Source organism: Eptesicus fuscus, chromosome 9, assembly GCF_027574615.1.
Source record: "Eptesicus fuscus isolate TK198812 chromosome 9, DD_ASM_mEF_20220401, whole genome shotgun sequence".
NCBI lineage: Eukaryota > Metazoa > Chordata > Mammalia > Chiroptera > Vespertilionidae > Eptesicus > Eptesicus fuscus.
Window position 1 is genome coordinate 92,854,039 of NC_072481.1, and position 27,370 is coordinate 92,881,408.

The 27,370-nt window shown below is 44.4% G+C and overlaps 1 protein-coding gene across 3 annotated transcripts; it reads right to left on the minus strand.

The window, feature by feature from the left end:
- Positions 1–4,684: 4,684 nt before the first annotated feature.
- On the minus strand, positions 4,685–25,901 carry NQO2 (N-ribosyldihydronicotinamide:quinone reductase 2). Of its 3 annotated transcripts, XM_028136850.2 has the most exons (7): positions 25,818–25,901; positions 19,942–20,076; positions 17,168–17,332; positions 10,238–10,368; positions 8,147–8,260; positions 6,520–6,621; positions 4,685–4,941 (listed from the first exon to the last, which is right to left on the minus strand). In XM_028136850.2, exons 2-7 carry the CDS (start codon positions 19,946–19,948, stop codon positions 4,765–4,767), a joined length of 696 nt encoding a protein of 231 aa, XP_027992651.2. In that variant the 5' UTR covers positions 19,949–20,076; positions 25,818–25,901; the 3' UTR covers positions 4,685–4,764. The 3 variants fall into 3 exon arrangements, with proteins under 3 accessions (XP_027992651.2, XP_027992654.2, XP_027992653.2); XM_028136853.2 differs by lacking the exon at positions 8,147–8,260; XM_028136852.2 differs by lacking the exon at positions 6,520–6,621.
- Positions 25,902–27,370: the final 1,469 nt, after the last annotated feature.

The window sequence follows — 27,370 nt, forward strand, 5'->3', positions numbered from 1 at the left end:
TGAATGTGTCACTTATGGATGTGAGGAGTTGACATCTGTGTCTCACACTGACTTCTAGGTTCACTGGCTTCTGGATCTCCAATGGGGTGCAGGTCAGCTACTGCCTGAGGCCACCCCGTAGGAACTACAGGAGAATTCCAGTCCTCTCCTCCCTGCTTGGGATTTGGAGATTTTGGAGCTGTCTGAACTGGTTGCTAGGGTAAGCAGCGATCCATTCATATGCAAAAGCCACTGCTTGGAGCTTGGGTGAGTTTGTAGGTTGTGCAGGGCGGGGTCTCAGGGTGTCACTAGGCTAAGGCGTGGCAAACAGCAATGGCTGGGAGCCAGACTTCCCGCGTCTCCAACCGCAACCCTGTGTCTCGCGCCCCAATGCAACTAGCAATTATTCCTCCGCGCAGCTCTGCAAGCAAGCCACCCTCACTTTCCAACCTGATGGCAAACAGTCCAGAGACAGAGAAGCATTGAGGATGCTTCTCCCGGTAGGAGTTTGGGTCCCACGCGTTTCCCCTTCAGTTTGAAGGTAGGAACGCCCGCTGCCAACTGGGATCTGCCACCAGCCCGTAACGCATGCGCCCCGGTACCTCAGCTTTTCAGCGTTTGTGTCCCAAATGCTCCTCTCTCTTTCCGGCTAGTTGTGGGGCTTCCAGCCAGCCCTCCCATGGCTCTGGGTGATAGAGATTCTGTCTTTTAGTTGTATTTTTGAAATTGTTGTGTACGGCCGCAGATTGGGTGTTTACCTACGCCGCCATCTTGGTTTCTCTCATCACAGTGGTCTTTATAAGAGGGAGGGAGCGGGGGCAGAGCTATGTGTGTTCTTTAAAAGAATATATATTTTTTATTGATTTCAGAGAGGACAGGAGAGGAAGAGAGAGAGAAAACATCAATGATGAGAGAGAATCATTCATTGACTGCCTCCTGCACACACCCTATTGAGGATTGAGCCTCAACCAGGCCTGTGCCCTAACAGGGATCGAACCATGACCACCTGGTTCATAGGTCAATGCTCAACCACTGAACCACACCAGTTGAGCTCTATGTGTTTTTTAATTTTAATATATTTTTATTGACTTCAAAGACGAAGAGAGAGGGAGAGAGATATATAAACATCAATGATGAAAGAGAATCATTGATTGGCAGCCTCCTGCACGCCCCCCACTGGGGATGGAGCATGTGCCCTGACTGGGAATTGATCTGTGACCTCCTGGTTCATAGGTCCCACACTCAACTGCTGAGCCAGGCCGGCTGGGCTCTATTTGTATTTTTATATCATTATACTCAGATTACAAAATTAATCTGTTTTGTTTTCACTGTAGTAGTTATTTCCATGTAGATACAAACTGTGCTGGTTGAATTATTTAGGATTGTTCAGTTACTATAAAACCATTTAAGCAAAAACAGCAACATATTGCCTTGCAGGACTAAAGAACTAAAGAAAAAACTCCAGCTTCAGCAAGGATGGGTCCAGGTGTTCAAAAATGTCATTGGGAAGTTGTTTCTTTATATAGTTTAGATGAGCTTTTCTCAGGGTTGGCTTCATTTTCGGGGCAGTGCTCACTATGTCATGGTCCATGAACAACTTAGTCACGGCTCTAAGTGCAGAAGCAAGAAGCCTCTTCTCCCAGGAGGCCAGTGAGTTCCTGAGTTTCATCTCATTGCTTGGTTTGGATTTTCTGGGGCCCGGGACACTGATTGGTCAAGTCTGTCAGGTGCCACTCCTTGGTACTGAGGAGGTGTGACCCTTATGAAAACCACACTTGACCAAAGGGCATGATTCCCAAAGGAAAATCAGGGTGTTGCCACTAGGAGAAACAGGAACTGATGTGGGACAGACATGGATGACCGCTGGTGACTCCTGCCATCAAAACCGCCTGGTGGATGGCCATGGCATTCTTTGTCATTTAGAATGAGGAGAATGTGAACTCTGATCACAGGCACTCAGGTTGCTTCCATCCATGCTGTCTCAAAGGGTAAGAGATCCTTCTTTTTCACAGCTCCATAGTGTTTCAGTATGTAAATTTACCACAGCTTTTTAACCACTCGTCTGCTGATGGGCTCTTGGGCCGTTTCCAGATCTTAGCTATTGTAACTAACACTGCTATGAACATAGGGGTGCATATATTCTTTTTGATTGGCATTTTGGGGGATATATATTCCCAGAAGTGGGATCACTGGGCCAAATAGTGGTTCCAATTTTACTTTTTTGAGGAAACTCCATACTGTTTTCCATAGTGGCTGCACCAGTCTGCATTCCCACCAGCAGTGTACAAGGGTTCCCTTTTCCCCACATCATCTCCAGCACTTGTTGATTTATTGATGGTAGCCATTCTGGCAGGTATAAGGTAACACCTCATTGTAGTTTTAGTTTGCATCTCTTTGGTGATTACTGACCTTGAGCATTTTTTCATGTCTCTTGGCCATCGGTATGTGTCTACTTTGGCAAAGTGTCTATTTAGGTCCTTTGCCCATAGATTAGATTCAAACCTTAAGCTTCCAAAGCAGTTTTATAAATAGAAATACTTAAATTATAAAATAGCTTGATGTAGCATTCTTTTTAAAATTAATGTATTTTTATTGATTTCAGAGAGGAAGGGAGAGGGAGAGATAGAAACATCGATGAGAGAGAATCATTGATTGGCTGCCTCCTGCACGCCCCTGAGCCACACTGGCCAGGCTAGCATCCTTTTTTAAAAATTCAAATTTTTTATTGATAATGAAAATTGATGTTTGAGTTTTAAACTTAATCTAGAACAGAGACATGTTAAAAGTAATGCTATGCTACATTATTTAAGATTACTGGCAAATTAATAGGTTGTTCTTATGACTTGCATTCTAATTATAGACAATTATCTGAGTATGGAATAAGTACTGGATTAAATCCCTTAAAAATACACTATATATGAAAAGATATTTGAAAAAAAAAAAAAGAAGATGGGGTGATTTTGAAGATGCTTCTGAAAATGAGAATGGGCTAGAGAGCATGGCCCCAAAGGAGAGTCTGAGGGAGGCAGTTCCTAAAGTCTGCAGAGAAGGATCAGGAAAGAGAACCTAAAAAGATGAACCTCAAAAAACGATGACGAGCCCTAGCTGGTTTGGCTCAGTGGACAGAGCATCAGCCTGCGGACTGAAGGGTCCCAGGTTCAATTCCGGTCAAGGGCACATGCCCGGGTTGCAGGCTCAATCTCCAGTAGGGGGCGTGCAGGAAGCAGCCGATCGATGATTCGCTCTCATCATTGATGTTTCTATCTCCCTCTCCCTCTCCTTTCCTCTCTGAAATAAATACAAATATATTTAAAAAGATAACGAGGAGCCTGGCTGGGCTCCTCAGTTGGTTGGAGCGTTATCCCATGCATCAAAAAGTTGTGGATTTGGTTCCTGCTCAGGGCACATACCTTGATTACAGGTTTGGTTCCTGGTCAGGGCACATATGGAAGGTAAACAATCGATGTTCTCTCTCACATTGATGTTTCTCTCTCTCTCTTTCTCTCTCTTAAAAAATCAATTTAAAAAGACATATCCTCAGGTGAGGATTAAAAAAAAAAAAAAAGGTGACAAGAAAGGCTTTGCAAAAGGTCTGAAGGAGACCCTGAAAAGGAAGTTGAACAGGAGGATGGCCCCAAAAAGGTCTGAGGAAGATGTCTTGGAAAGAGAATCTGAAGGCTGCTCTGGAAAAGATGGCTCCAAAAAATAATTAGAAGAAAATGGTGTTAAAAAGTTAGCAGAAATGACCCTGAAAATTTAGAGTCTAAGGATAATGGGTCTGAGAGAATGAGGAGAAAAGCACTGAGTGGAAGATCCAGATGCAAAGGAAGAAGATGAATATGAAAACATATTGGATGATGCATCAGATGGAGAAGAGGAGGAAGAAAATGCAGATAGAGGTCTGACAATGCTGAGGAAGAGGAGGAGGAGGATGCAGGTGAACAGTTGTTGGAAGATGAGGATGCCAACAAGGTGGTGTTTGATGAGGAGGATCCAGTGAGGAGTGCAGGCCGAGTCCCATGTGAGGGGCCTGCAGGGGTGTTGGCAACAAGGAAGGGCCCTGTCCACAAGCAGAGGCTTTGTCCTCAGAGGTGATGATGATGATGGTGATGAAGATCAGAAGCAGGAGGAGGAGGAGGAGATTGAATCTCTATAACTTGTTTTTGTGGAGACACCTCCATCTCCCCTGCCTACTCTGGGGGAGTGGGGGCGTGGGTAATTATTAGTGGTGTTACATGAACACATGCATCGTGATAGGAAGCCATCAAACTATTATTTGGAAATTTTCATTGTAATTAGCACTCAGTGATTTTAAATATAATTTAAATGGCTGTTCAATTAAAACTCATAGTCATAATACAAATTTGAAAAAAAAGAAGATGAAAGAAATAAGTCCAAACAGCACTAAAACACTAGCTATGGAAAGATTAAAGTTTCCTATGAGAAAAATAGAAACGCAAGTTATGAAATAAAACAAACACAGATTAACAAATGCAGCTTAATGTGAAGAGGAATATTTGAAAACATTACCCTTGAAGAATGAATATAGGGAGAGGGACAGATATCAGAAAGGAAAGCAAGCCTGGGTGAAAAATGGTATTAGAATAGAATTCAATAGGACCTGCTGATTAGAGAAATTCCAGACCTGGCTGTATAACCCCCTGAAGAAACTCATTCCCACACCTCAGTAAATAGATCCAGTGAACTTGTTGTAATTGAGTTTTATTACAGCAGCATCTTCTCTTCCCGTGCGCTTGCATCTCCTAGCGTGTTGCTCACGTGATGTTACTGCCCAAAGTACCAAGGGGGCATGCAGGGGATGGGCACTTCCCTCCAGATGGTCTCCAACCTCTGGGCCCAAGATGCCACCATCTGCTTTCTTTCCTCTTCTGATGCAGTCTCAGGAGCAAAACTGATCTGGGGGGCGAGCACTTTAAATCCACAGAAGTGCAAGGTGCCATGCTGCAGCCACAAAGAACGAAAAGGATTGGTCGGAAGCCACACCCTTACACAGCATTCAGGTGGATAATTAAAGGGGGAGATGGCATAAAATAAAACTTCAAAAACACAACTGAAAACCTTGAATGCTACTGGGAAACTGAAAACAACCAAGTGCCCTATAACCTTAGGATGCTGTTACCGGGGAGTTGTAGAATTCTGGGCAACAAGAAGTTCCAAATTCTATTCTGATCATTGATCTTTGCTACTGACTCAGACACTGAACTTTATGGTTTTGATGGACTAGGCAAATTAGTATCCATTTATATGATAGATTATTCTAGAATGAGATTATTCTTGCTATAATGTGCCAACCTGGAAGGTTTCTCAAGATATGTATTAAATAAAAACAATAAGAAGTTTGAAGCAACATTTATAGTATACCATTTATGTGAAAAAATAAATATAATAAACCTATTAATAATATAGATTATTAAAAACGATTAATTTTAAGGTGAAATTAAGAGTACTAACTTTGTATTTTTGTATTTTATAGTCTCACTTTTTTCTGTTATGCACTTTTACAAAGTGAAAAAAATATAAAGACTTTTTTTTAAAACAAGAAGAATTTAAGTGTGGACAATGGCACGTGAGAGACCAGTTGGCCTTGAAGAAAGACGTTAAGGCTTATAAATGATCATTTCCTTCTCAGAGCGTCACTAAGTGGGATCCCTGTGCCATCTCCTTTCAGAGAAGACCACTTTTTCTTTCCCAGAAACATCCCTCTCCTTCCGCTGCATTCCTTCCCTTAAAACCCACATCCTGTCCGGGCCTACCCTACCAGCACTGGTGGGAGGCAAGAGGCCCACACAGCACCATCCCATTTTAAAAGCGAGCTCACAAATTTTTAAATATGTGATCACCCCTCCCTGGACAACCATCCTTACAACAATGTGGAAGAACGTTCCCATCTCAGTTACGGAGTCTCTTGGCAGTTCTGTGCTCCTCCCCTCAACCTGCTTGAACCTGCCATGCCCACTGCTTTCCCCTTTGCAGACCACCATCCCCGGGGCCCCTGGGCCCAGTGGTGCGCACACAGTAGGGCCTGAATCCTGGGGACCTGTGTGAGGGGCTCTGAGGAGGAGGCACAGCCCGGGCTCCATGGACCTCCTCCGTGGGGGGGCGTGAGGCTGTCGGGAATGCCAGGCCCCGACACCTCTCGCCAGGGCTGGAGGGCGATGCTGCCTTCAAGCAAGCAGCCAGGCCTGTGGAGGACTCCATAGCTCTGTGGGCTCAGTACCTGCCCAGGTCCCTCCCACCCCCCGCCGGGGTGATCCTGTTATTTGCAGAGCAGACTCCAGCTAACCAGGCTTCTCCTAGCTTCCACCCAAACAACATTGCAGCCTGTCATTATAATTTGTGTTGGCCCTATTGGCCAACCTTTTCAGTGCTGCTAAGTCAAAAAATTAAAAAGGGTAAAATGTTATAATTTCCTGTATCCAGATGGAGTCAGAATGACCTGGGTTTCAGGCTTCAGTCCCATCTCATTTTGCTCCTGGGGAAGCTGTGGGGAGAGGGGGTGGGGTGGGGTGCAATGGCTACCTGGAGGGGCCACAAGAAGTATCTAAAATCTCCACTGACTCCGGTTTTTGTGTACATCTCGGCCGTGCCGCCCGTGGTTATGGAAAGGAGGGCCAGTTTACCCTGCGGAAGAGAAAGCACACGTGTCATGTGAACCTGAGAGGAGGAGACAAATAAATGTCACTGTGACTCCAGCACAGAGCTCTACAGTGACCAGGAGGGGCATCTGGGGAGGGACAAATATAACACTCCCACTTCCAGGAAGGCCAGCTTCAGGTGACAGCTGCCCCCAATAGGAGGCGGGGAGGGAGCAATCAGAGGGAACAGTCTGATCTCCCCACTTCTGGCAGAAGGTGGGTTCAGCGCTGCAGGTGAGAAGTGTGTAAGGCGGGCGCAGACCTGGGGAGCTGGGAGGTTGGGGGCTGAAGGAGGCCAGGCCATGCCCACACATGGCACCACTCAGCAAATGTTAGCATCACTTCTGGTCCAAGCCGGATCTTTGTGACTTAGTGTTTTCCTTATATGCACTATTTTCTGAAGCTTTTAGAATTTTAATCATCATGTATTTTAGTAAGAAATCCGTAGCTACCACGTGTTGGGTATGGACCAGCTTCCCTGGGAAGCTCTGAGAGGCGAACGGCGAGGGGAGCAGAGCCGCCGGCCGGCCCTCTCGAAGTCAGTGCTGCGCACCACGTGGCCACTTTGAGGCCATTGTTATAACCTGATTATTATTTATCAGGAAAGGAGCAAACGGAAGACTAGAGAATAGAGGCATGCCATTTATACAGCTTTGCTAACAACGTTCTCCACACCTGTTCCCCGCTGATGGATGTGGGAAGGGACTGGACATAGGCAGTTTGGACGCAGGCCCAGTAAAGTCTGGATGGCGTGAGAAGATGCTTATCTGTCAATCATACCTGGGAACAGGTAATTGGCCAGAATGAGTGGGGCCACTGTGAGGGCATGAAACCTGAATATTTAAACGTGTGCACAAAGGTGCGCGCTCTCTTGGTTCTCTGCCTGGCGCACTGGCTCCTGCTCTCCTGTGGCAGGGAGTGTCCTCCCTTGCGCCCATGTGGCCCACAGCCATGTGGCACCCAAACTACAGGCTAATGGCCTTTAATTGACTGATGCTGAACTGGACCCAGCCGCAACATGGAACAGACACTTTGGACACTGGCTTTGCTTTTGGATCTGCTGGAACCTCAGCTGCCCCCTTGTCAGGACTGGGTTAAGGGGCATCGGACTTTACAACCCAAGGAATGTAACTCCATGCTAGTAAAGCTTTTGAGCACATCTCATTCACCGTGGGGTCTTCTGAACATACCCATTTCAGCGGTACGCAGGAACCCTACTCCCACGCGTGTGCACCCGGCCCACTAATTTCTCTAGCAACAACACCACCCTCCTAGCAAAGGCTTCAGGCCCTCACAGCCATACACACAGTGCCCGGTGGCTGCGTCTGTGCCCCTCCCTAGAGAGACAAAGCTCCAAGGCTTCATTCACCCACGTGCAGCGCAGAGCTTTCTTTGCCCATAGTTGGTGCTCAATCAATATTGGTTTTTAAAAAAGCAAACTAGAAATATGACTCGATGAGATGCACTCTGTCCCTCCCTCAGTCTATAGTGATCCTTATCCCAGCACATACCTTGAGAAACCCGGAATCGTAGAATCCTGGGAGGTCGAAGGCAAACCCCTGGCACAGCACCCTGTCCATCCAGCCCTTCAGGATGGCCGGCACGCTGAACCAGTACAGCGGGAACTGGGGACAACACCAAGCACAAACGAATGCTGCGGTTGCCTTCGGCTTCGTGGTTTGGTCTATCTGGTGACTCAGAAGGAACCCCGCTGCCCTCTTGCAGGGTGACTGAGCAGGCGAGTGTAACCCACGGGGCAGCACAGGTGAGGACATTTCTTCCCTTTCAGTGTGAGGCATGCAGTGTGGGTTTGAGAAGGTGGAGGGGGGTGGGGCAGAGTGGACAATGGTCCTGGTTTTTGTCACGGGTGGCTCTGCGTCCCCTCCTGACAGCCCCCTTATGCTGGATCCCGAGCAGACGGGGAGGCGCTCGGAAGCTCTGCTAGACTCGGATCTGTGGCAGCAGTCTGTGGCCGACACAATGGAAGGGACACGAGGAAGGGTGTGGAAATAGATTCTGCCCCTTTGTGTGCCTGGGGGGAGCTGCTGCCATCTGGAAATCAGACTGAGTTAGGTTCTGAGAAGCTTCAGGTTTGATACGAGCTAAAGCCTTACCCTCAGATCCCACACATCAGTGGTAAGGTCTCCCCAAAGTTTTCGTGTTCTCATGGAAGCCCTGACACTATATCCAATAATGCCACCAATGCAAAGAGGTGGACACAGACAAGAATCAGTTACTAAAGGTGAAAGGGGGCCTGTGCTTCGCGTGTTTTCACGCTAACTCACACTCAGACCTGGGACTTGCACTGAACCAAGCTTCACAACCTACTTCTGTGTGAAATTGGCAAGTTACTTAACCTCTCTGTGCCTCCTTTTCCTAATTGGCAAATAGGGCTACTCCTAGTCCCTAGCTCACAACATTGTGGTGAGGGAGGATCCAGAACAGAGTAACTGCTCAGTGAAGGGTGAGATGTGTATGGTAGCCGTAGGAGTGGGGCTGAATGAAACAAATAAACCAACAAGGCAGACCCTGTTGGTAAAGTATAAGGAAGTGAGAAGGAGGGTGGAAGAAGAGAGGTGACATGGGGTAGGGTAAGAAAACAACTTAATAGTCTCAACAATAAAAATAAAGTTAAAACAAAACAAAACTAACCATTATAAAAGAACAGGCCTTGGCTTGCTTTAGCTACCCAGTTCCATGGATGGTCAGCTGACCCCAGGGAGACAGGAAGGAAAACGAGAGAGCTGCTTGTGGTTCTGAGTTGCCAGAGTTGCTATAGCCCCATCATCCTTCTGCCAGGAAGGGGTGGCCTTGTTCTCCCGCTTCCTGCCCTCCCCAGGGTTGGGAAGCAGACAATCTGGACCGATCAGTTCCATCTTGGAGACTCTGGATCTAGGGACTCCCGTCCTTGGTGTGAAGCTAGGGGAGGGCAGAGCCAGCAGGCGGAGAGCAGATGAGACTCAGAGAAAGAAGAGCCTGTTTCCACTGCCCCTTGCCACCCTCTGTCCTGGGTTCCAGGAGACGCAGGTGACCAGGGCCCTAAGAATGAATCCCCCTTTTTTCTAGTTTGACTTGTACTTCCATTAGCTGTGGCAGGGAGTGGCCTTGATGAGTTAGGCCAGTTCTTGGGCCAGTTCTTTAGGAAGTGAATCCTGGCCCTGGAACACTTTGTGAATGAATACAGGGATGGTGGGCCGGTGAGGCAACCCATGAGAGGCAGGAAACAATAGGTTTTCCTCTTAATGATCAGGATATTTAAGGCAGGAGCCGCATGTGACCTGCTGGTTAGATAACGCTGGTTTTCCTCCAGCCCCTGTCTGTGGGGGGGCGGGGGAGGAAGGAAATGAAAGCAACACGATATGCCTGATCAGACATTTTTTGGACCAATGGGCTAAAGGCAAAATACTTCTATTTACTTGGGGGTCAGGATTTTGAATGAGTAATATTGGCTATATGGATCTCCTTACCCAACTAGGCATAAATAAGTGTGCAAATGTGCTGAAAATATCAACACCACTTCTAGAAGTATGAAATCCAATATTTGGAAAGAGTTTATCAATAAAATGAATCTAATTCAGTATAATAATTAGAGGAAAACAAACCTGAAATATCACTAGATCAGCTTCCTGAACCTTTTTCTGTTCATCGACTATGTCACTGGTAAGAGACCGCTTCTTGTAGGCTTCATATGCTTCCACCCCGTAACTGAAGACCTCGGGATTAGAGAGAGCACCTGGAGAGGAAGAGGCCAAATGTTCTCACTCTCAGGGCAACATCCATGGCCACCCAGGCCAATTCCGCTCGTGTCATTTACCCTGGACTCCCCAAAGCAAGTCACCAGGTAGTCACTGAGACCCAACCAGGTAGTCAGGCTATGGGATAAAAAGAAAGGAAGCTGCTGTCCTCACCTTCCAGGACTCAAAGTCCAGTAGGAGAAGCAGTGAATAACTAACCAAATGATTAACATACAAAACAGAATTGGTCAGCTAGCTCAGTCCAGCGCTATAGCCGGATCAGCCTCACGTCACACAGTCAAGATGCATGTGGTCTAACCCTGGGTGTGTGTTAAGTACAGTGGTGGCCCGCAGCGGCAGTGACCAGCTCTGTTTGGGTGGGTTAGCAAACGTATCTCTGGGAATGGGCTTGGTGAACTGGGTTTTCAAGATGGAGCAGGAGTCGCCAGGCAGCCTGGAACACTAGAGGGAAGTGGAAGGATGTTCTGGACAAAAGACACAAGGCACCTGACTGCCAGCCAGGTCAGCACATCTGAGGAGCTGGAAAGCCAGTAGGGATGCGTGTGATGTGTCTGCAGACGGGCCTCTGGCCTTGTGAGCTTTGCTAAGGAGCTTAAGCTATTCCTGCACATGGGGAGCCATATGGTTTAAGAAGAGAAAAAAATAAGGTCTGTGATATAGATTTAGAAAAGCTTCCTATAGCAGCAGGGGTATGAGAGCAAGCCTAGGGGTGGGGGGGGTGGGGGAGTCAGGTGGGAGCAGTGGGTGGGAGGAGGTTTTTCAGGGCTAGAACTTACAGTACTACCCAACAGCAACTAAGATGAAAGATGAGATATCTTGATCTCTGACTTTAATTGGGCTCGTGTCAACTAGAGTGACTCATCAGAAGGCATTCCTCAGTATTAACCTCAGGTTACCCTTTACATGTCAGGGGCAGTGCGCCACACACTCCACCTTCTCTATCCTCACAACACCTGGTGAGATGGGTATAAACCCCAACTCCCAAAGGGGAACCTGAGGCTGAAGAGAAGCCAGAGACCAGTTCCATGCCCAGGGCCCTAAGTGGCAGCAGAGGTGGGAGGGTGGAGGTGCAGGTTTGAACCTCTGCGCACTCAGGGGTCTGGAGAGGAGCCAGCAAGCTCCAAGTGGCTTGGAGAAGAGCCGAGAGGAGAAGTGGGCCCACAGTGCTCCAGTAGGTTCACAATTTAAGAACCTCAGTGTTCTCTGCCGCCTCTTTTGATCTACCTACACTTCATTGTCATTCAAAAACACATATTGAGGGTCTTCTTTGCATAAGGTTCATTATTGACAGGGAGCCCTAGGAGGGTAACTGCCCTACAGATGGGTCAGAAGAGGTTACCTCTAATCTCTTATTTTTTTTAATTTTAATTTTATTTTTTTTTAATATATTTTATTGATTTTTTATAGATAGGAAGGGAGAGGGATAGAAAGCTAGAAACATCGATGAGAGAGAAACATCAATCAGCTGCCTCTTGCACACCTCCCACTGGGGATGTGCCCGCAACCAATGTACATGCCCTTGACTGGAATCGAACCTGGGACCCCTCAGTCCGCAGGCTGACGCTCTATCCACTGAGCCAAACCAGTTTCGGCCTCTAATCTCTTATTATGGGCCAGGCCTTTAATTCAGGTCTTCCAGGTAGTTAAGGGAGGGGCAGAATTTTCTGTGGTAGAAAGTTTTATTTGCATGGAATTTCATCCCTCACTTTCTTTTTCTTTAAATATATTTTTATTAATTTCAGAGAGAAAGGGAGTGGAAGAGAGAGGTAGAAACATCAATGATTAGAGAGAATCATTGGTTGGCTGCCTCCTGCCCACACCCTACTGAGATTGAGCCTGCAACCCAGGCATGTTCCCTTGAACAAAATCGAACCCAGAACCCTTTGGTCCACAGGCCAACCCTCTATCCACTGAGTCAAACTGGCTAGGGCAATCCCTCCGTTTCTTAAAGCCCTGTTTCTAATCTAGGCCTAGCAGAGGTGTAGCTGGTGATTCAGCAGCTAAAAGCAAGGGCAGTGTCCAAAGTTCTTCCTCCACGGTGGAGCTAGACTGGTACACAGGTTAGTTACGGTCCCTCAGCCCGTTGTGTGGGGTCCACATGCGAGAGAGCAGGAATACAAGAGCCCGGAAGCCCAGGGCACAAGAGGCAAGAGAGCAAGAGAGAGAATTCCCTTGTTTAGGAGCTTAAGTTCCTTAAATCTTTCCCTGCTTTCAGTGGCCACGCCTCCTTTGGCAAATGACCCGTTCCCAGGTGTGACTGACAGGTAACTACCTTCCCTATGTCACCCAGACTTTACTGGGCATGCCTATAACATTTGGTCTCCTCTTTGCTCCTTTCCAGTTATTAACAACTGGGTTTATTATAATGGTATCACTTACATTCTCCCTTTAATTCCAAGTGCATAAAAGAAATTGCAAAACTGTCATTCTCAGGAGTATCTAAGAACGCTTCCTGGCAATGTTGTCAGTTTGGGCTCAAATAAACATATAAAATTTTCTATAGGATGGGCATTCTTACCTTGGCGGTGTTAGGGCACTTACGTTTGTAAGGGAAAACCCCTCATTGTACCAGGAAGAGGAATACATCTACATCTCCGGAAACTTATCAATGGAGAAGGTTTCAACTTAAGTCTGCACGATCCTAGCCTTGTAACCTTTCCTGGTAACCTCTCCCCACCCCCAACGTCATTTTTTAAAAAAATATATTTTATTGATTTTTTTACAGAGAGGAAGAGAGAGAGGGATAGAGAGTTAGAAACATCGATGAGAGAGAAACATCGATCAGCTGCCTCCTGCACATTCCCTACTGGGGATGTGCCCGCAACCAAGGTACATGTCCTTGACCGGAATCGAACCTGGGACCCTTCAGTCCGCAGGCCGACGCTCTATCCACTGAGCCAAACCGGTCAGGGCCCCAACGTCATTTTTTGCCTTTAGCTAAAGATGGTATTTAAGGTGCTGGCTTCCACCATTTTGAAGAGCTACTCACTTTTCCTGAGTCTCTCCCCTGTATATGGGAAAAACAGAAGTTTAATTTGTTTTTCTCCTGATAATCTGTCTCATGTCAATTTAATTATTAGACCAGCTAGAAGAACTTAGAAGGGGAGAGTAAAACTTTTCCTCCCCTACAATATCAAAGCAATAATTTTTATTACTGTGGGTGTGGAGAGACCTTTCTAAGCAAGAAGTAAATCCAGAGCCATAAAAGAAAGACGGACACATGGCTTGAAATAAAAGTTGGAAGCAACATACATATAAATCAACATAGGAATGGGTAAGTTATAATACATACTGTTACCGTTGTCATTAGCTAGTTATTAATCATAGGAAAGCAGCAAAGGGAAGGCCAAACATGATAAGCATGACCATCTTATGGGTGAAGCATGGGCTGCTTCACCAGGAGGCTGCAATTTCACACTCCCCAGGGAACCACTGGCCCATTCCCTGCAGATCCCTGGGGGAAGGGACTGGACAAAAGGGAAGATGGTCGCATGCACAGTGAGTCAGTGTGATGTAGGGAAAGTACTTGCCTGTCAATCTAATCTGGGAACAAAGATATTGGCCAGAAGAATGGAACCACTGCAAGCCTTAGAAAATTTTGGGAATCCATAATCCTGAAACAAAGGAATTTTCTCACTCTGGTTCCTCTGGCTTTGCTCCTGCTTACGTGCATTTGCCCCTGTTCCCTCCATACCCTATGGACTGCAGAAGCCATATGGCTCATGGCTGTGCGGACCCCACACATACAGGACTAAGCTAGCCTGATGCTTGATTGGACTGTGCAAACATGGTGTGGAAACTCTGAACACTGGCTTTAATTCTAGCCCCACTGAAGACAAGACTGGAGTTATGGGGAGACAAAAAAACAAGCCCCAAATGAAAGAACAAGAGAATTTTTAAGAAAAGCTAAACAAAATGGAGATAAGAAATGTATCAGATATAGAGTTCAGAATAATGATGGCAAAGATGATCAGCAACACGAGTAAAGATATAGTAAGTATGAAAAAAGATGACTGGGTTACCATAAGATCAAGAAAGAAATTAAAAAAACTTCCTAGAAACCAATGAAAATGGACAACAACAACCCAAAAATCTCTGGGACACAGCAAAAGCAGTGCTGAGAAGGAAGTTCATAGCACTACAAGCCTACCTCAACAAACAAGAAAAATTAATTTTAAAAAACACACTTAATCCTACAACTTAAAGAATTAGAAAAAGAACAAGGGAAGCCCAGAGTAAGTAGATACTTCGAGCGAGACATCTAGAAATCTTCTCGATGCCTGTCTTCTGAACTCAGAACCTGGGATTATAGTCTGCCCCAATCACTAACCAAAACTTCTGTTCTTATAGAGATGCCTCTGCTAAATACCTGGTCACGTAGACCAAAGGCCTAACTTTGGGAACCCATATGCATCACTGACTCCTGAAATGAGACACAGCTGTTTAAATGAACTAAATTCTCAAGACTGAGTCCAGTTTAATGAGAACTAAAACAATCTACCAACCCACCCTCTGAAACGTGACCTTCTCAGGAAACTTTAATGGGGAGATTAAGGGGTTCAGGACAGGCCTCTCCCAGACGTGCCACCTGACATGTGAATTATTTTGAGCTGAAGGTGATTGAGACCCTGCTGGCCCACAAACAACTTTTACTTCTCCCTGAAAGAATTTAAATTAGGGCCTTGACAATAATAAGTGTTATCAGCAGAAATAACTTTTTATAATAGGGCAGGGTAAACTTCTAATTACTGAACACCTGCTCTTCTTATCATCTTGCAATGACCTTTGTTCCCTCTGAAGCCTCAAGGTGCCTTACTTCATCCTTAGCTCAGAATGCCATGTGTACCGCATTTTCCCTTTCTGTCTCTGAACCTCTCATGTATGTTGGGTTCCCATATGTATGCATGTACATAATTAAATTTTGTTATTTTCTCTTGTTGATCTGTCTCATATTTATTGGACCAGAGGACAAAGGAAAATTTATTCCTCCCCACAATAGTAAAACTCACTTATTATAATGAGAAAAACGCAAATTGGAACTATACCAGGAGCCAATTTTTTCACTTGTCAGATTCCCAATTTTCAAAAATTGGTAACACTTTTGGAGACAGTGAGGAAATGAGCACTTGCAAGCATTGCTGGTAGGAGTGTAAACTGGTTCAACATTTATGGGAAGCAATTTGATACTACCTATGAAAATTAAAAATGCACATTCCTCCCACCAGCCATTCCACTATTAGATCTACTAGCATATGTAGGACAACACATGTGGTGATGATTATTCACTACAGCACTGTTTATAACAGCGAAAGGTGGAAAACACCTAAAGTGCCCTTGAGTAGGGGCTAATTACACTATGACATCCAAACAATGGAATAGTTTGTAGCAGTAAAAAAAAGAAAGCAATGTGCAAATCAACGGATATAATATACTACCATTTTTTTTAAAAAGTGGAGAATATGCCTGTAATTGCTTTATATAGCACAGACTGTCCTTGGGAGGGTAGTGAGAAAAATGGGTAACACTTATTACCTCAGGGCCAGAGAAACTGGTGTCCACGGATGGTAAACAAACTTGCACTGTGGAATTCTCCACTTGAGAATTGTATATTATGTGTAATGGTTATTTTTTTCTCTAAAACTTTTTTTAAATTACAAAACATAAAAAATAAGAAAACAAATAATCTGACTTAAAAATGGTCAGAGGACTTTAATATATATTTTTCCAAGGAAGACATATAAATGCCCAACAGGTACATGAAAAGATGTTCAACTTCACTAGCCATTGGAGAAATGCAAATCAAAACCACAATGAGATACCACCTAACACCTGTTAGAATGGCTATTATAAAAAAGACAAGAAATAACAAGTGTTGTCAAGAATGTGGAGAAAAGGGAACCCCTATTGGTGCTCTATTGGTGGGAATATAAATTGGTGAATTCACTATAGAAAATAGCATGGAGGGTTCTCAAAAAATTAAAACTAGAATTACCTTATGACTCAGCAATTTCACTTCTGGGTATTTATCCAAAGAAAACAAAAACACTAATTTGAAAAAATATAGGCTCCTCGTGTTCATTATAGCATTATTTGCAGTAGGTAAGTCATTGAAACAACCTAAATGTTCATCAGTGAACACATGGATAAAGAAAATGTGGTATATATACAATGGAACACTATTACCCAGCCACAAAGAAAGAATGGAACCTTACCATTTGCAACAATATGGGTGGATCTACAGGCTATTATGCTAAGTGAAGTAGTCAGACAGAAAAAGATGCATACTGTATGATCTCACTTATACATGGAATGTATATTTAAAAAAAAAAAAAGAACAAAAAAACAAAACACCAAAAACCAAACAAGAATAACTGAGTTCACGGATATAGAGAACAGATTAGTGGGTTTCTGAGGCAGGGATTGGGGAGTGGGCCATACAGATGAAGGGGGTCAAAGGTACAATTTTTAGGTATAAAATGAGTAAGTCATGGAGATGTTATGTACAGCATGGTGTCTACAGTAAGTAAGCCTATATTGCTCATTGGAGAGTAGCTGATGGTGGATCTTAAACATCATGAGGAAAAGGAATTTGTAATTATGTGAGGTGAGGAGTGTTAACTGGACTTACTGTGGGCATCATTTTGCAATACATACAAATATTGAATCATTACATTGTAAAGCTGAAACTAGTGTTCTATCAGTTGTGCCTCAATAAAAAAATGCACACACACAAAGGAGGAAGTTTTAAAAGATACAGCTTTGTGTCCCATGACTTACCAGTGATGTCGTTCCTTGTGGCTCTCGGCTCAAAGCCCATGGCATAGAGGTCAGACACGGTGACGGTGCAGCCCTGCTTGCTCAAGGTCTCCACAGCCACTTTCTTCAGACAGCCGTTGAAAGACTGGGGCTCCTGGTGCGCATAAACAATGAGCACTTTCTTACCTAAGTCCAGAAAAAAATTATTTCTCTTAAAGAGCAATTCTTCTTTGTCAAAATTCAAAAAGACTAAAACGGAAATGACATGTGTAGGAGCATTACAGCATTTGAAGCTAAGAAATACCAACCTTTTCAGTGGGTGAGGTTTTAACCCATTTATAGCATAGCTCTTGGGTACTTGAGTTTACTAATATGCAAATATATAATGGGTCCAATTATGATTGGTCAAAACTCACACAACCAAGTTCGTTGAAAGCCCCATCTAGCTTGGTTATCCTCAGAGAAGTTGAAGCCCTGTTCCCAAACTCTGAAATAAAAAGCTCTCTGACTCATGTTTTGTGCTAACCCTACGTGGGCAAGTGTTAGCTACTGACACACAGTCTTGCTTTCTTTCCTCCAGACCCATCGAAATGTCACACTTAAACAGGATATGAAAAACTGGACTCCTAGTACTACTCCAGGGAAGACAGGGCCGTAAGGAACCCAGCTGTTGGTGGTGAGATGACAAGAAGTGTAAGAGTCAGGTCTTATGGGTCCTGGCTGTGCCACTATTAGCAATAGCTCCTGAAGGAGTATTGTCCTTGCTAGAAGATAACTTGAAATTATGCTCTGATTTTTTTTTTTTTTTTTTTTGCAAGAGGCAGCTCTGGTGATTTGCTTAAAATTTCCCAGGAAAAGCCTAAGGCCAAATATTTAAACTTTTGATATAAAATGTTCAGTTTAGGTCCTTAAGGAAAAAAATACAAAGGTTAGTTTGAAGCAAACAATTTTGGGGCATTCCACTGAGTATAAAGGTTAAATTCCATGAGTTAATTATTTACTTTTTAAAAAATTTTAACTTCTCAGACTCATTGGTCATGAATGGACTCTACTTGGGGGCTTCACAGGAAAATGGATACAAATAAAATATTTATACCAATGGTTCTCAACTAGGGACAGTGTTGCCTCCCAGGAGATATTTCACAATAACTGGAGACATTTTCAGTTTTCATGGCTGGGAGGGTTCAGGGGGTGCAGGGGGGTGTCGGGGATGCAGGGGAACTTCTGGCATCTGATAGACAGAGCCCCAAGGATTCTGCACAAAACAAAGGGTTTTCTGGCCCAAAATGTCAGTAGTGCTGAGGTGGAAAACCCTAATGTACAGTATCATGTGTAAGGTGTACCTTTATGTTCTGAAATTAAAAGATTTTTATGTTATACTAGTGTCCCGGTGCACAAATTCATGCACATTGAAAGGAAATTAATTAGAAGAAATATTTTAATATTGCTATTCGACCTTTCTCTATATTAGAAGTGTCAACCAAATTTACAATTGACAATGACAGATCAAAACACACATGTGCGATTGGTGCCAGCGAGAGCTTTATATGTATTGCGCATGCGCTAGTTAACTTAGCCTTTTATATAGGATAAATTTGCTTAATTAGAACTGCATTCTGATTTAGCTAAACTTTTTCCAGCTCAGTGAAGCACCCCAACTTCTCTTCCAGGTAATTATCAGCAACACAGCAGTAAATACCAACACGAAGCAGATTATTATTGTAGATCACGCAGGGAGAACAAAAGGTAAAATATTTAACTGTAGCAGTGTTTGACTATATTCTGTGCAGTAAGAAAACCTGAAGTCATTTTCAAGTTCCACCATTTCTTACTTCTTTTCAGTCGGGTCAAGTTTCTAAACTTTCTAAATCTCCATTTTCTGGCTATGAAAAGAAAATAGGATTCTACTGAATCTCCTATCTACCCACTCCAGGACTTCTGTGAGGATCAAATGAGATGCGGCACGTGAAAATGCTTCACAGACATTTGGTTAAAGTGTAAAATGTTTGCACCTGGTTATAAAGCAAGTCGTGTTCCTGGGCTGAAGAAACTCCAAGGAGGCTAGTGGCTAGGGAAAGGAAGCTGGGTGTTGCTATGTGACATCATGACCTGGCGCCCACAGCGTCCACTTCCGGGCTGGGCTGGGCTGTGGGCTGCATTTTGCGCCATGGGGTCTTGGCAGTGTTGGCTGTGATTTGGTGGGCTGTCGCTAAAGGGCGGTGGCAGGGCCTGTGTCCCACTTGGGAGAAGCCAAGTGTTGGTTTATTGGCGCCAGGTCCGTGGTGCCGTTTATTTTTAAATGGCCAGTGCGCATCATGGCAGCTCCTGCATTGAGCATCTGTCCCCTGGTGGTCAGTGCATATCATAGCTACTGGTTGGATGGACACTTAGCCTTTTATATATATATAGATTATTAAGAGAAAAGAAGATGTTGCAGAATGGGGTTATGAGCAGGGAGACAAGTAAAGATGGGGAGTCATACTGAATTTTTAACCATGGTTACCCAGGGGGCTCATTTACACAACTATTTATTGAGCATCTACTATTCCCTGGGATCATTCCAGAGATTGGATAAGCATGGCCTTTACTTTGGAGGAACTTATATTTTGGTAGGATTTAAATAAACAATAAAATAAGAAAATAAAAAATAAAGTAATTCCAGGTAGTGATCCATGTTATAAACAAAACAAGTTTTGTACACTTCAGTGTTATTTAGATTTTTTCTAACAACATATTCAACTTTTAATTAAAATTTTAATTTAGAAAAGTTTAACTCTCCCATAGCTAATAGTCACCTGCCATGTTCTAGGCAGATGGATTTCTCTCTGACAGGTCAAAAGGGAGGTTTGCTTTAATCCTGGGCACAGAAGGATTCTGAGTGGTGAGCCCCAGGCTTTCAGATGTAGTCACTCTCCTCAGGCCTCAACAACCTAGAAGAGAAAAAACAAACACTTGAGGGAGGTGGGGAGACAAGGAGGTGAGGTTGATGTAGTGGCTCCAGGCCTCACCACCACTTTGTGAAGGACATGCAAATGGATCAGCAAAAGGCTTTTCATGAAGAAGCCGGTGGTGAATGGGCAGAAAAAGAAGTGGGTTCTGAAGTTCACCAGTGACTGCCCCACCCTGTAGCAAACAGAATCACAGCTGGGAAATTTGGTGGAGGCATTGTAACCAGTGAAAGAAGCAAGAGCAAGATCACTGTAACCTCTGAGGGGCCTTCTTCCGAAAGGTATTTGAAATATGTCACCTAACTCCAAAGCCAGATAAAGACACTACAAAGAAAGAAAATTACAGGCCAGTATCCCTAATGAACACAGATGCTAAAATCCTCAACAAAATATTAGCAAATCAAACCCAGCAATATATGAAAAAACTCATACACCGTGATCAAGTGGGATTTATTCCAGGGATGCAAGGCTGGTACAATATTCACAAATCAGTAAATGTGATACAGCATATAAAAAATTGAAAGACAAAAACCACATGATCATATCAATAGATGTAGAAAATGCATCTGACAAAATCCAGCATCCTTTTTTTGATAACAACTCTCAGTAAATGGAATAGAGGTATCAGACTTCAATATAATAAAGGCCATATATGACAAACCTACAGCCAACATAGTATTCAATAGGGAAAAACTAAAAGCATTTCCTTTTAGAACAGGAACAAGACAAGGATGTCTGCTTTTACCACTCTTATTCAACATAGTTCTGGAAGTCCTAGCCACAGCAATTAGACAAGAAAAAGAGATAAAAGACATCCAAATTGGAAAGGAGGAAGTAAAACTGTTATTATTTACAGATGACATGATATTGTATATAGAAAATCCTAAAGACTCTACCTGGAAACTACTAGATTTAATAAATGAATTCAGTAAGGTAGCAGGATACAAAATCAACCTCCAAAAATCAATGGCATTTTTATATACCAACTAGAGGCCTGTTGCACGAAGATTTGTGCAATAGGCCTTCCTTCCCCTGGCTGCCAGCACCAGTTTTCCTCCGGCACCCGGGACCCAGGCCTTTGCTCCAGCCACAGTGGAGAAGCCAAGCCTCTTCAGTCTTCAGTCTTCAGTCTTCGCTCAGGCCGGAGCCTTCAGTCTTCACTCTGAGCCTGCATATGCAAATTAACCCACCATCTTTGTTGGGTTAATTTGCATACTCACTCCTGATTGGCTCGTAGGCATCACAGAGGTATGGTAAATTTGCATATTTCTCCTTTATTAATGTAGATAATGAACGCTCAGAAAGAGAAACTAAAAAAGCAATCCCATTTACCATTGCAACAACTAAAAAAATAACATACCTAGGAATAAACTTAAACAAGGAGGTAAAAGATCTGTACTTGGAAAATGATAGAACATTGAAAAAAGAAATAGAGGGAGATACAAATAAATGGAAGCATATACCATGTTCATGGGTTGGAAGAATTAACATCATTAAAATGTCTATACTATCCAAAGCAATATATAAATTCAACACAATCCCTATTAAAATACCAACGGCACACTTCATAGATCTAGAACACATACTCCAAAAATTTATATGGAACCATAAAAGACCCTGAATAGCTGTAGCAATCTTGAGAAAGAAGAATGATGTAGATGGGATTGCAATACCAGATATCAAACTATACTATAAAGCCATTATACCCAAAACAGCCTGGCACTGGCACAAGAACAGGCATATAGACCAATGGATCAGAACAGAGACCCCAGAAATTGATCCACTCCATTACAGTCAATGACTATTTGACAAAGAAAGCAAGAACATACAATGGAGTAAAGACAGTCTCTTCAACAAACGGTGCTGGGAAAACTTGACAGACACATGCAAAAAGATGAAACTAGACCATCAACTTACACCATACATAAGAATAAACTCAAGATGGATAAAAGACTTAAATGTAAGGCATGAAACCATAAAAATCTTAGAGGAGAACATAGTCAGTAAAATCTCAGATATCTCATGTAGCAATATGTTTATGGACCCATCTCATAGGGCAAATGAAAGTAAAGAGAAAATAAACAAATAGGACTACATCAAAATAGAAAGCTTCTGCACAGCAAAAGAAACCATCATTAAAATGAAAAGGGAACCCACTGTATGGGAGAACATTTGCCAATGATACTTCTGATAAGGGGTTAATATAAAAAATATATAAAGTACTCATACAACTCAACAAAAGGGAGAGAAATAATCCAATTTAAAAATGGGCAGAAGACCTGAATAGACATTTCTCCAAAGAGGACATACAAATAAATGGCCAAGAGACATATGAAAAAATGCTCAAAGTCACTAATCATCAGAGAAATGCAAATTAAAACCACAATGAGATGTCACCTCACACCTGTCAGAATGGCTATCATCAAAAATTCAACAAACAACAAGTGCTGGTGAGGATGTGGACAAAAGGAAACCCTAGTTCACTGCTGGTGGGAATGCAGATTGGTTCAGAGACTATGGAAAACAGTATGGAATTTATTCAAAAAATTAAAAATGGAACTGCTGTTGACCCAGTGATCCCACTTCTGGGAATATGTCCTAAAAACCTAAAACACCAATCAGAAAGAATATATGCACCCCTATGTTCATAGCAGCATTATTTACAATAGCTAAGATTTAGAAACAGCCCAAGTGCCCATCAGTAGATGAATGGATAAAAAAGCTGTGGGACATTTATACTATGAAATAATATGCAGCTGTAAAAAAGAGAAATCTCTTATTCTTTGGGACAGCATGGATGGACCTGGGAAATATTATGTTAAGTAAAATAAGCCAATCTGAAAAAGATACATATCACATGATCTCACATATTTGTGGAATCTAATGAACAAAATGAATTGACCAACAAAATAAGACCCGAAGCATAGAGGCATGGGACAGACTGACATACCTCAATGTGGGATTGGGGGAACGAGAAGAGATAAACCGAAGAACTTATACACTGACCTGAGAGGCTGGGTAGGGGCTGGGAGGAGGGGGCAAAGGGGGAGGGGAATGGAAGATATCTGTAACACTATAAAAAATATAAAATATCCTACCTAATAATAGAGTAATATGCAAATTGACCGCACCTTCGCTATGCCTAAGCCACGCCCACCAGCCAAGCCACACCCACCAGCCAATCAGGAGCAAATATGCAAATAAACCCAACCAAGATGGCTACAGCCACTGAGAGTGGGAGGGAGGCTTGGGTTTCCATGGTAACAAAAGAAGCCATCCTGTTGCCAGCCTAAGCCTCCACTCAAGGCTACAAAGTTTCAATTATAGAAGGTGAATTAACTCCAACAGAAATCGCTGCTGGCCACAGAGCGAGCAGCAGGCTTGGCTTTGCTCCAGGCTACAAAGTTTCAATTGTAGAAGGTAAATAAATTCCAGATACCAGGGCCTCCTCTTGGGTCTCCAGGGGGCGTGGCCGGCCTGCAAACCACCACAGGCCCCTTGCTCAGGCCGTCCCACGCCCCAAGGGAACCCCCACCCTTCAGGGCAAACCAGTCAGCCCCCAGCCATGCACCAGGCCTCTATCCTATCTAATAAAAGAGTAATATGCAGATTGACCATCACTGCAACACACAATATAGCTGCCTCCATGTGGTCAAAGATCCTGTTCCCATGTGGACACAAGATGGCCACCACAAGATGGCCAGCAGGGGAGGGCAGTTGGGAGGCACCAGGCCTGCAAGGGAGGGCAGTTGGAGGTGATCAACCCTGCAGGGGAGGGCAGTTAGGGGTGTCCAGGCCGGCAGAGGAGGGAAGTTGGGGGCAAACAGGCTGGCTGGGGAGCAGTTAGGCATCAATCAGGCTGGCAGGGGAGTGCTTAGGGGGTGATCAGGCTGGCAGGCAGAAGCAGTTAGGGGCAATCAGGAAGGCAGGCAGGTGATCAATTGGGAGCCAGCAGTCCTGGATTGTGAGAGGGATGTCCAACTGCCCGTTTAGGCCCGATCCCTCGAGGGGTCCCAGATTGGAGAGGGTGCAGGCTGGGCTGAGGGACACGCCCCCCCCCTCTGTGCACGAATTTTGTGCACCGGGCCTCTAATATTAAATAAATAGTGATCCCCAAAAAAAGAAAAAGAAAGAAAGAAAGAAAGAAAGAAAGAAAGAAAGAAAGAAAGAAAGAAAGAGAAAGAAAGAAAGAAAGAAAGAAAAGAAAGAAAGAAAGAAAGAAAGAAAGAAAGAAAAAGAAAGAAAGAAAGAAAGAAAGAAAGAAAGAAAATAAAGTACTTTAGCAGATAATGGCCTGAGTGTGTTTGATATTTTAGGATAGAAAGATCTAAGCACAGATGAATGATGATAAGGACCAAGCCACGTAAAACCTTGGGAGAATAGCAAGTACTGGTAAGAGGCCTGAGATGGGAACTGACCTAGGGTATTCAATAAACCCTGTTTGATTAGCCTGTGGTTAAACAAAGAATCTTGGTGGGCAATGCAGTCCGAGGTGGGTGGGGTCAGCGGGACTGGGGGAGGACGTTATTCTAAGCATAACAAGACAGCCACTGGAGCGCCTTAAGCAGGAATGATATGTCCTGATTACTTTTTAAGAGGTTTTCAGTGTCACTTCAGACTCATATAGTAACTTGCCCTGAACTTCTTAAGATGAAGGCCCAAAACAATTTTGGTTGGTGGGAAATTATTTAATTTCAATGCCTCTAGCAGGACATGGAGTCTGTATCCCCAGCCCCCACCATTCCCTATTGCTTGCTTGGCCCAGTTACATGCCTGGACACTTGAGGCATTTGAGTTTGTGACTCCTGCTCTCCTACAATTCTCCAAGTTGTTCAGAGTAAGAAACAGGCTCAGGAAGTTACTTGTTCCAAATAAACATTCGAGCCAGGCTTTGGACTTGCTGTCCAGTGCCCTTCAATTCCCACTCACTCCCCTTCCTTACACCCCACTCCACAGCAGTAATCCTCCCCCTTTGATAGGAATTATGCACTTACCCAGGTCAACAGAAAAAAAACCTCACGGTTATTAAACTACACAGACTGCACCAAATAGGCTGATATTGTTGATGTGCATTACTTCTTAGTCAGTATCCAGAAGCTGTTGTATTTCACTTTGCCTCTTGGACACACTGACAGGCTCTGTGCCTGTCACTCCGGGTAGATAGCATTTCACTAGGCACCTACACCACCGTCTGCATCCCGTTGTGACCGTTTCTCTATTGCTGGGCACTTCGGTTATGTCCAGAACTATAAACAGCACTGCTAGAAGCATATGTTATTTAAAACATGCCCCTTTTCATGTATTTTTTTGCTGATATTTTAAGGGAAATTAAAGGTTAAAGAAGCTGATGTTTGAAGGTTCTGTCACAGACTGCCACAATGTACTGGCCAAAGGGCGAGCACCCCCTTCACGAACTGTCTTAGCCTGCCTGTCTCCATTGTAAATTTCCTCACTTGTAATAGGGCTGAGAGCAGATTAGAGGAGCCTGTTATAACCAGGCCTGGCATTCGGCAGGATTTAGGAAGAGGTCCGTAAAATCCTGACTTGGAAAGGGTCCATGGGCCACGGTAGGAGGAACCATGGGGACCAGGGAGTCCACTCTGGCTGGGACGTGAAAATCGGCAGAGACCTCTCCAGCCTGCAGTCCCCGCCAGGAGAGAGCGCTGAGGTCGGGGAACTGCGCCTGCCAAGCCCCCGGGTCCATGGCAAGTGGAGGCACTCACCCTCCCGAGGCGGACGCTCCGGGAAAGAAGCGTCAGGACCGAACCCGCGTGGGCGGAAGGGGCGCTCCGGGCGTCCACGCCAGGTTCCGGCCGCTGGGGCCGCGCACTCGCACCCGCCAGGCCGAGGACAGGTTGCCCTGCTCGGCCCAGGCCCCGCGGCCAGAGGCACTTGGGTTGCACCAGGCCTGGTCCCGGCGCCCGGCCCCTGGCTCCTCCCAGGGCTCCTCTCCCGCGCTCCGCCCCACCCCTGCCAGGTCCAAGGGCCGCTCGGCGCCCCCAGCCTCGCCCCACCCACTACCCGGCTCGAGGCGACGCTCCGCCTCCTCAGACAATGCCCTCTGGTCACGCCCCTGCCCCGCCTGGTGCCCATCCCTCCGCCCCTTGGACTGAGGCAGCGCCCCGGCTGGCTGGGTGCTGTGGGGAATGCTGGGCCCACTGTGCTTGGAAGCGGGCTGCCCTCCCGCCCAGGTAGATATCTAGGTTAAAAAGTGAAGGTCCATATTTTAGCTCTTGTAAATAATGCTGCATTGAACACAGGGTGCGTTTATCTTTTTGAAATAGTGTTTTCAGATAAATTCCCCAAAGTGGAAGTGCTGGGTTGTATGGTAATTCCAGTTTTAATTTTTCGAGGAAAATCCGTACTATTTCCCATAGTGGTTCCACCAATTTACAATCCCACCAACAGTGCAGGAGGGTTCCTTTTCTCCACATTCTGGCCAGCACAGTGGTCCTTCTCACTGGTGTGAGGTGATAGCTCACTGTGGCTTTGATTTGCATTTCCCTGATGATTAGTGATGTTGACCATCTTTTCATGTCTGTTGGTCATCTGAGTGTCTTCGGAGAAATGTCTGTTCAGGTCCTCCACCGATGTTTTAATGAGATTTTTGTTTTTATGCTGAACTGTATTCAGAAGTACAAACTGCCAGTTATAAAAACAGTCACAGTGATGTAAAGTACAGCATTGGGAATTTTGTCAATAATAGTAATAATGTGGTGCCAGGTAGGTACTTATTGTGGTCATCATGTTGTAAGGTATATAAATGTCTAAGCACTGTGTTGTACACCTAAAAGTAATATATTTTTATATATCAACTATAATTTTGAAGTAAATTTTAAAGAAGATGGGCCATGGTACAACACTTAGTAATAAGAAGGAATGAACTAATGATACAGCCAATGTTCTGTGTGAATCTCCAGAGAATTATGAAGGGAAAAAAGCCAATCCCAAGAGGTTCCATACACTGTGTAACTGTACAATTAGATGTACATGGTCCCACAAATTTGTGTAATATTCTTGAAATGACACCTTATAGAAATGGAGAACAGATTAGTGGTTGTCAGAGGTGAGGGAGGGGGTGGATGTGGCTATAAGAGGGCAACAGTAGGGACCCCTGTGGTGATGGATATTTTCTGTATCCGACTATCAATATGAATATCCTCGTTGTAATGTTATGCTGTAGTTTGGCCAGATGTTTTCTTTGGGAGAAACTGGATCAAGTGCACATATGATGTCTATGTGTTACTTCCTACAGCTGCATATCAATTTAGTTTTC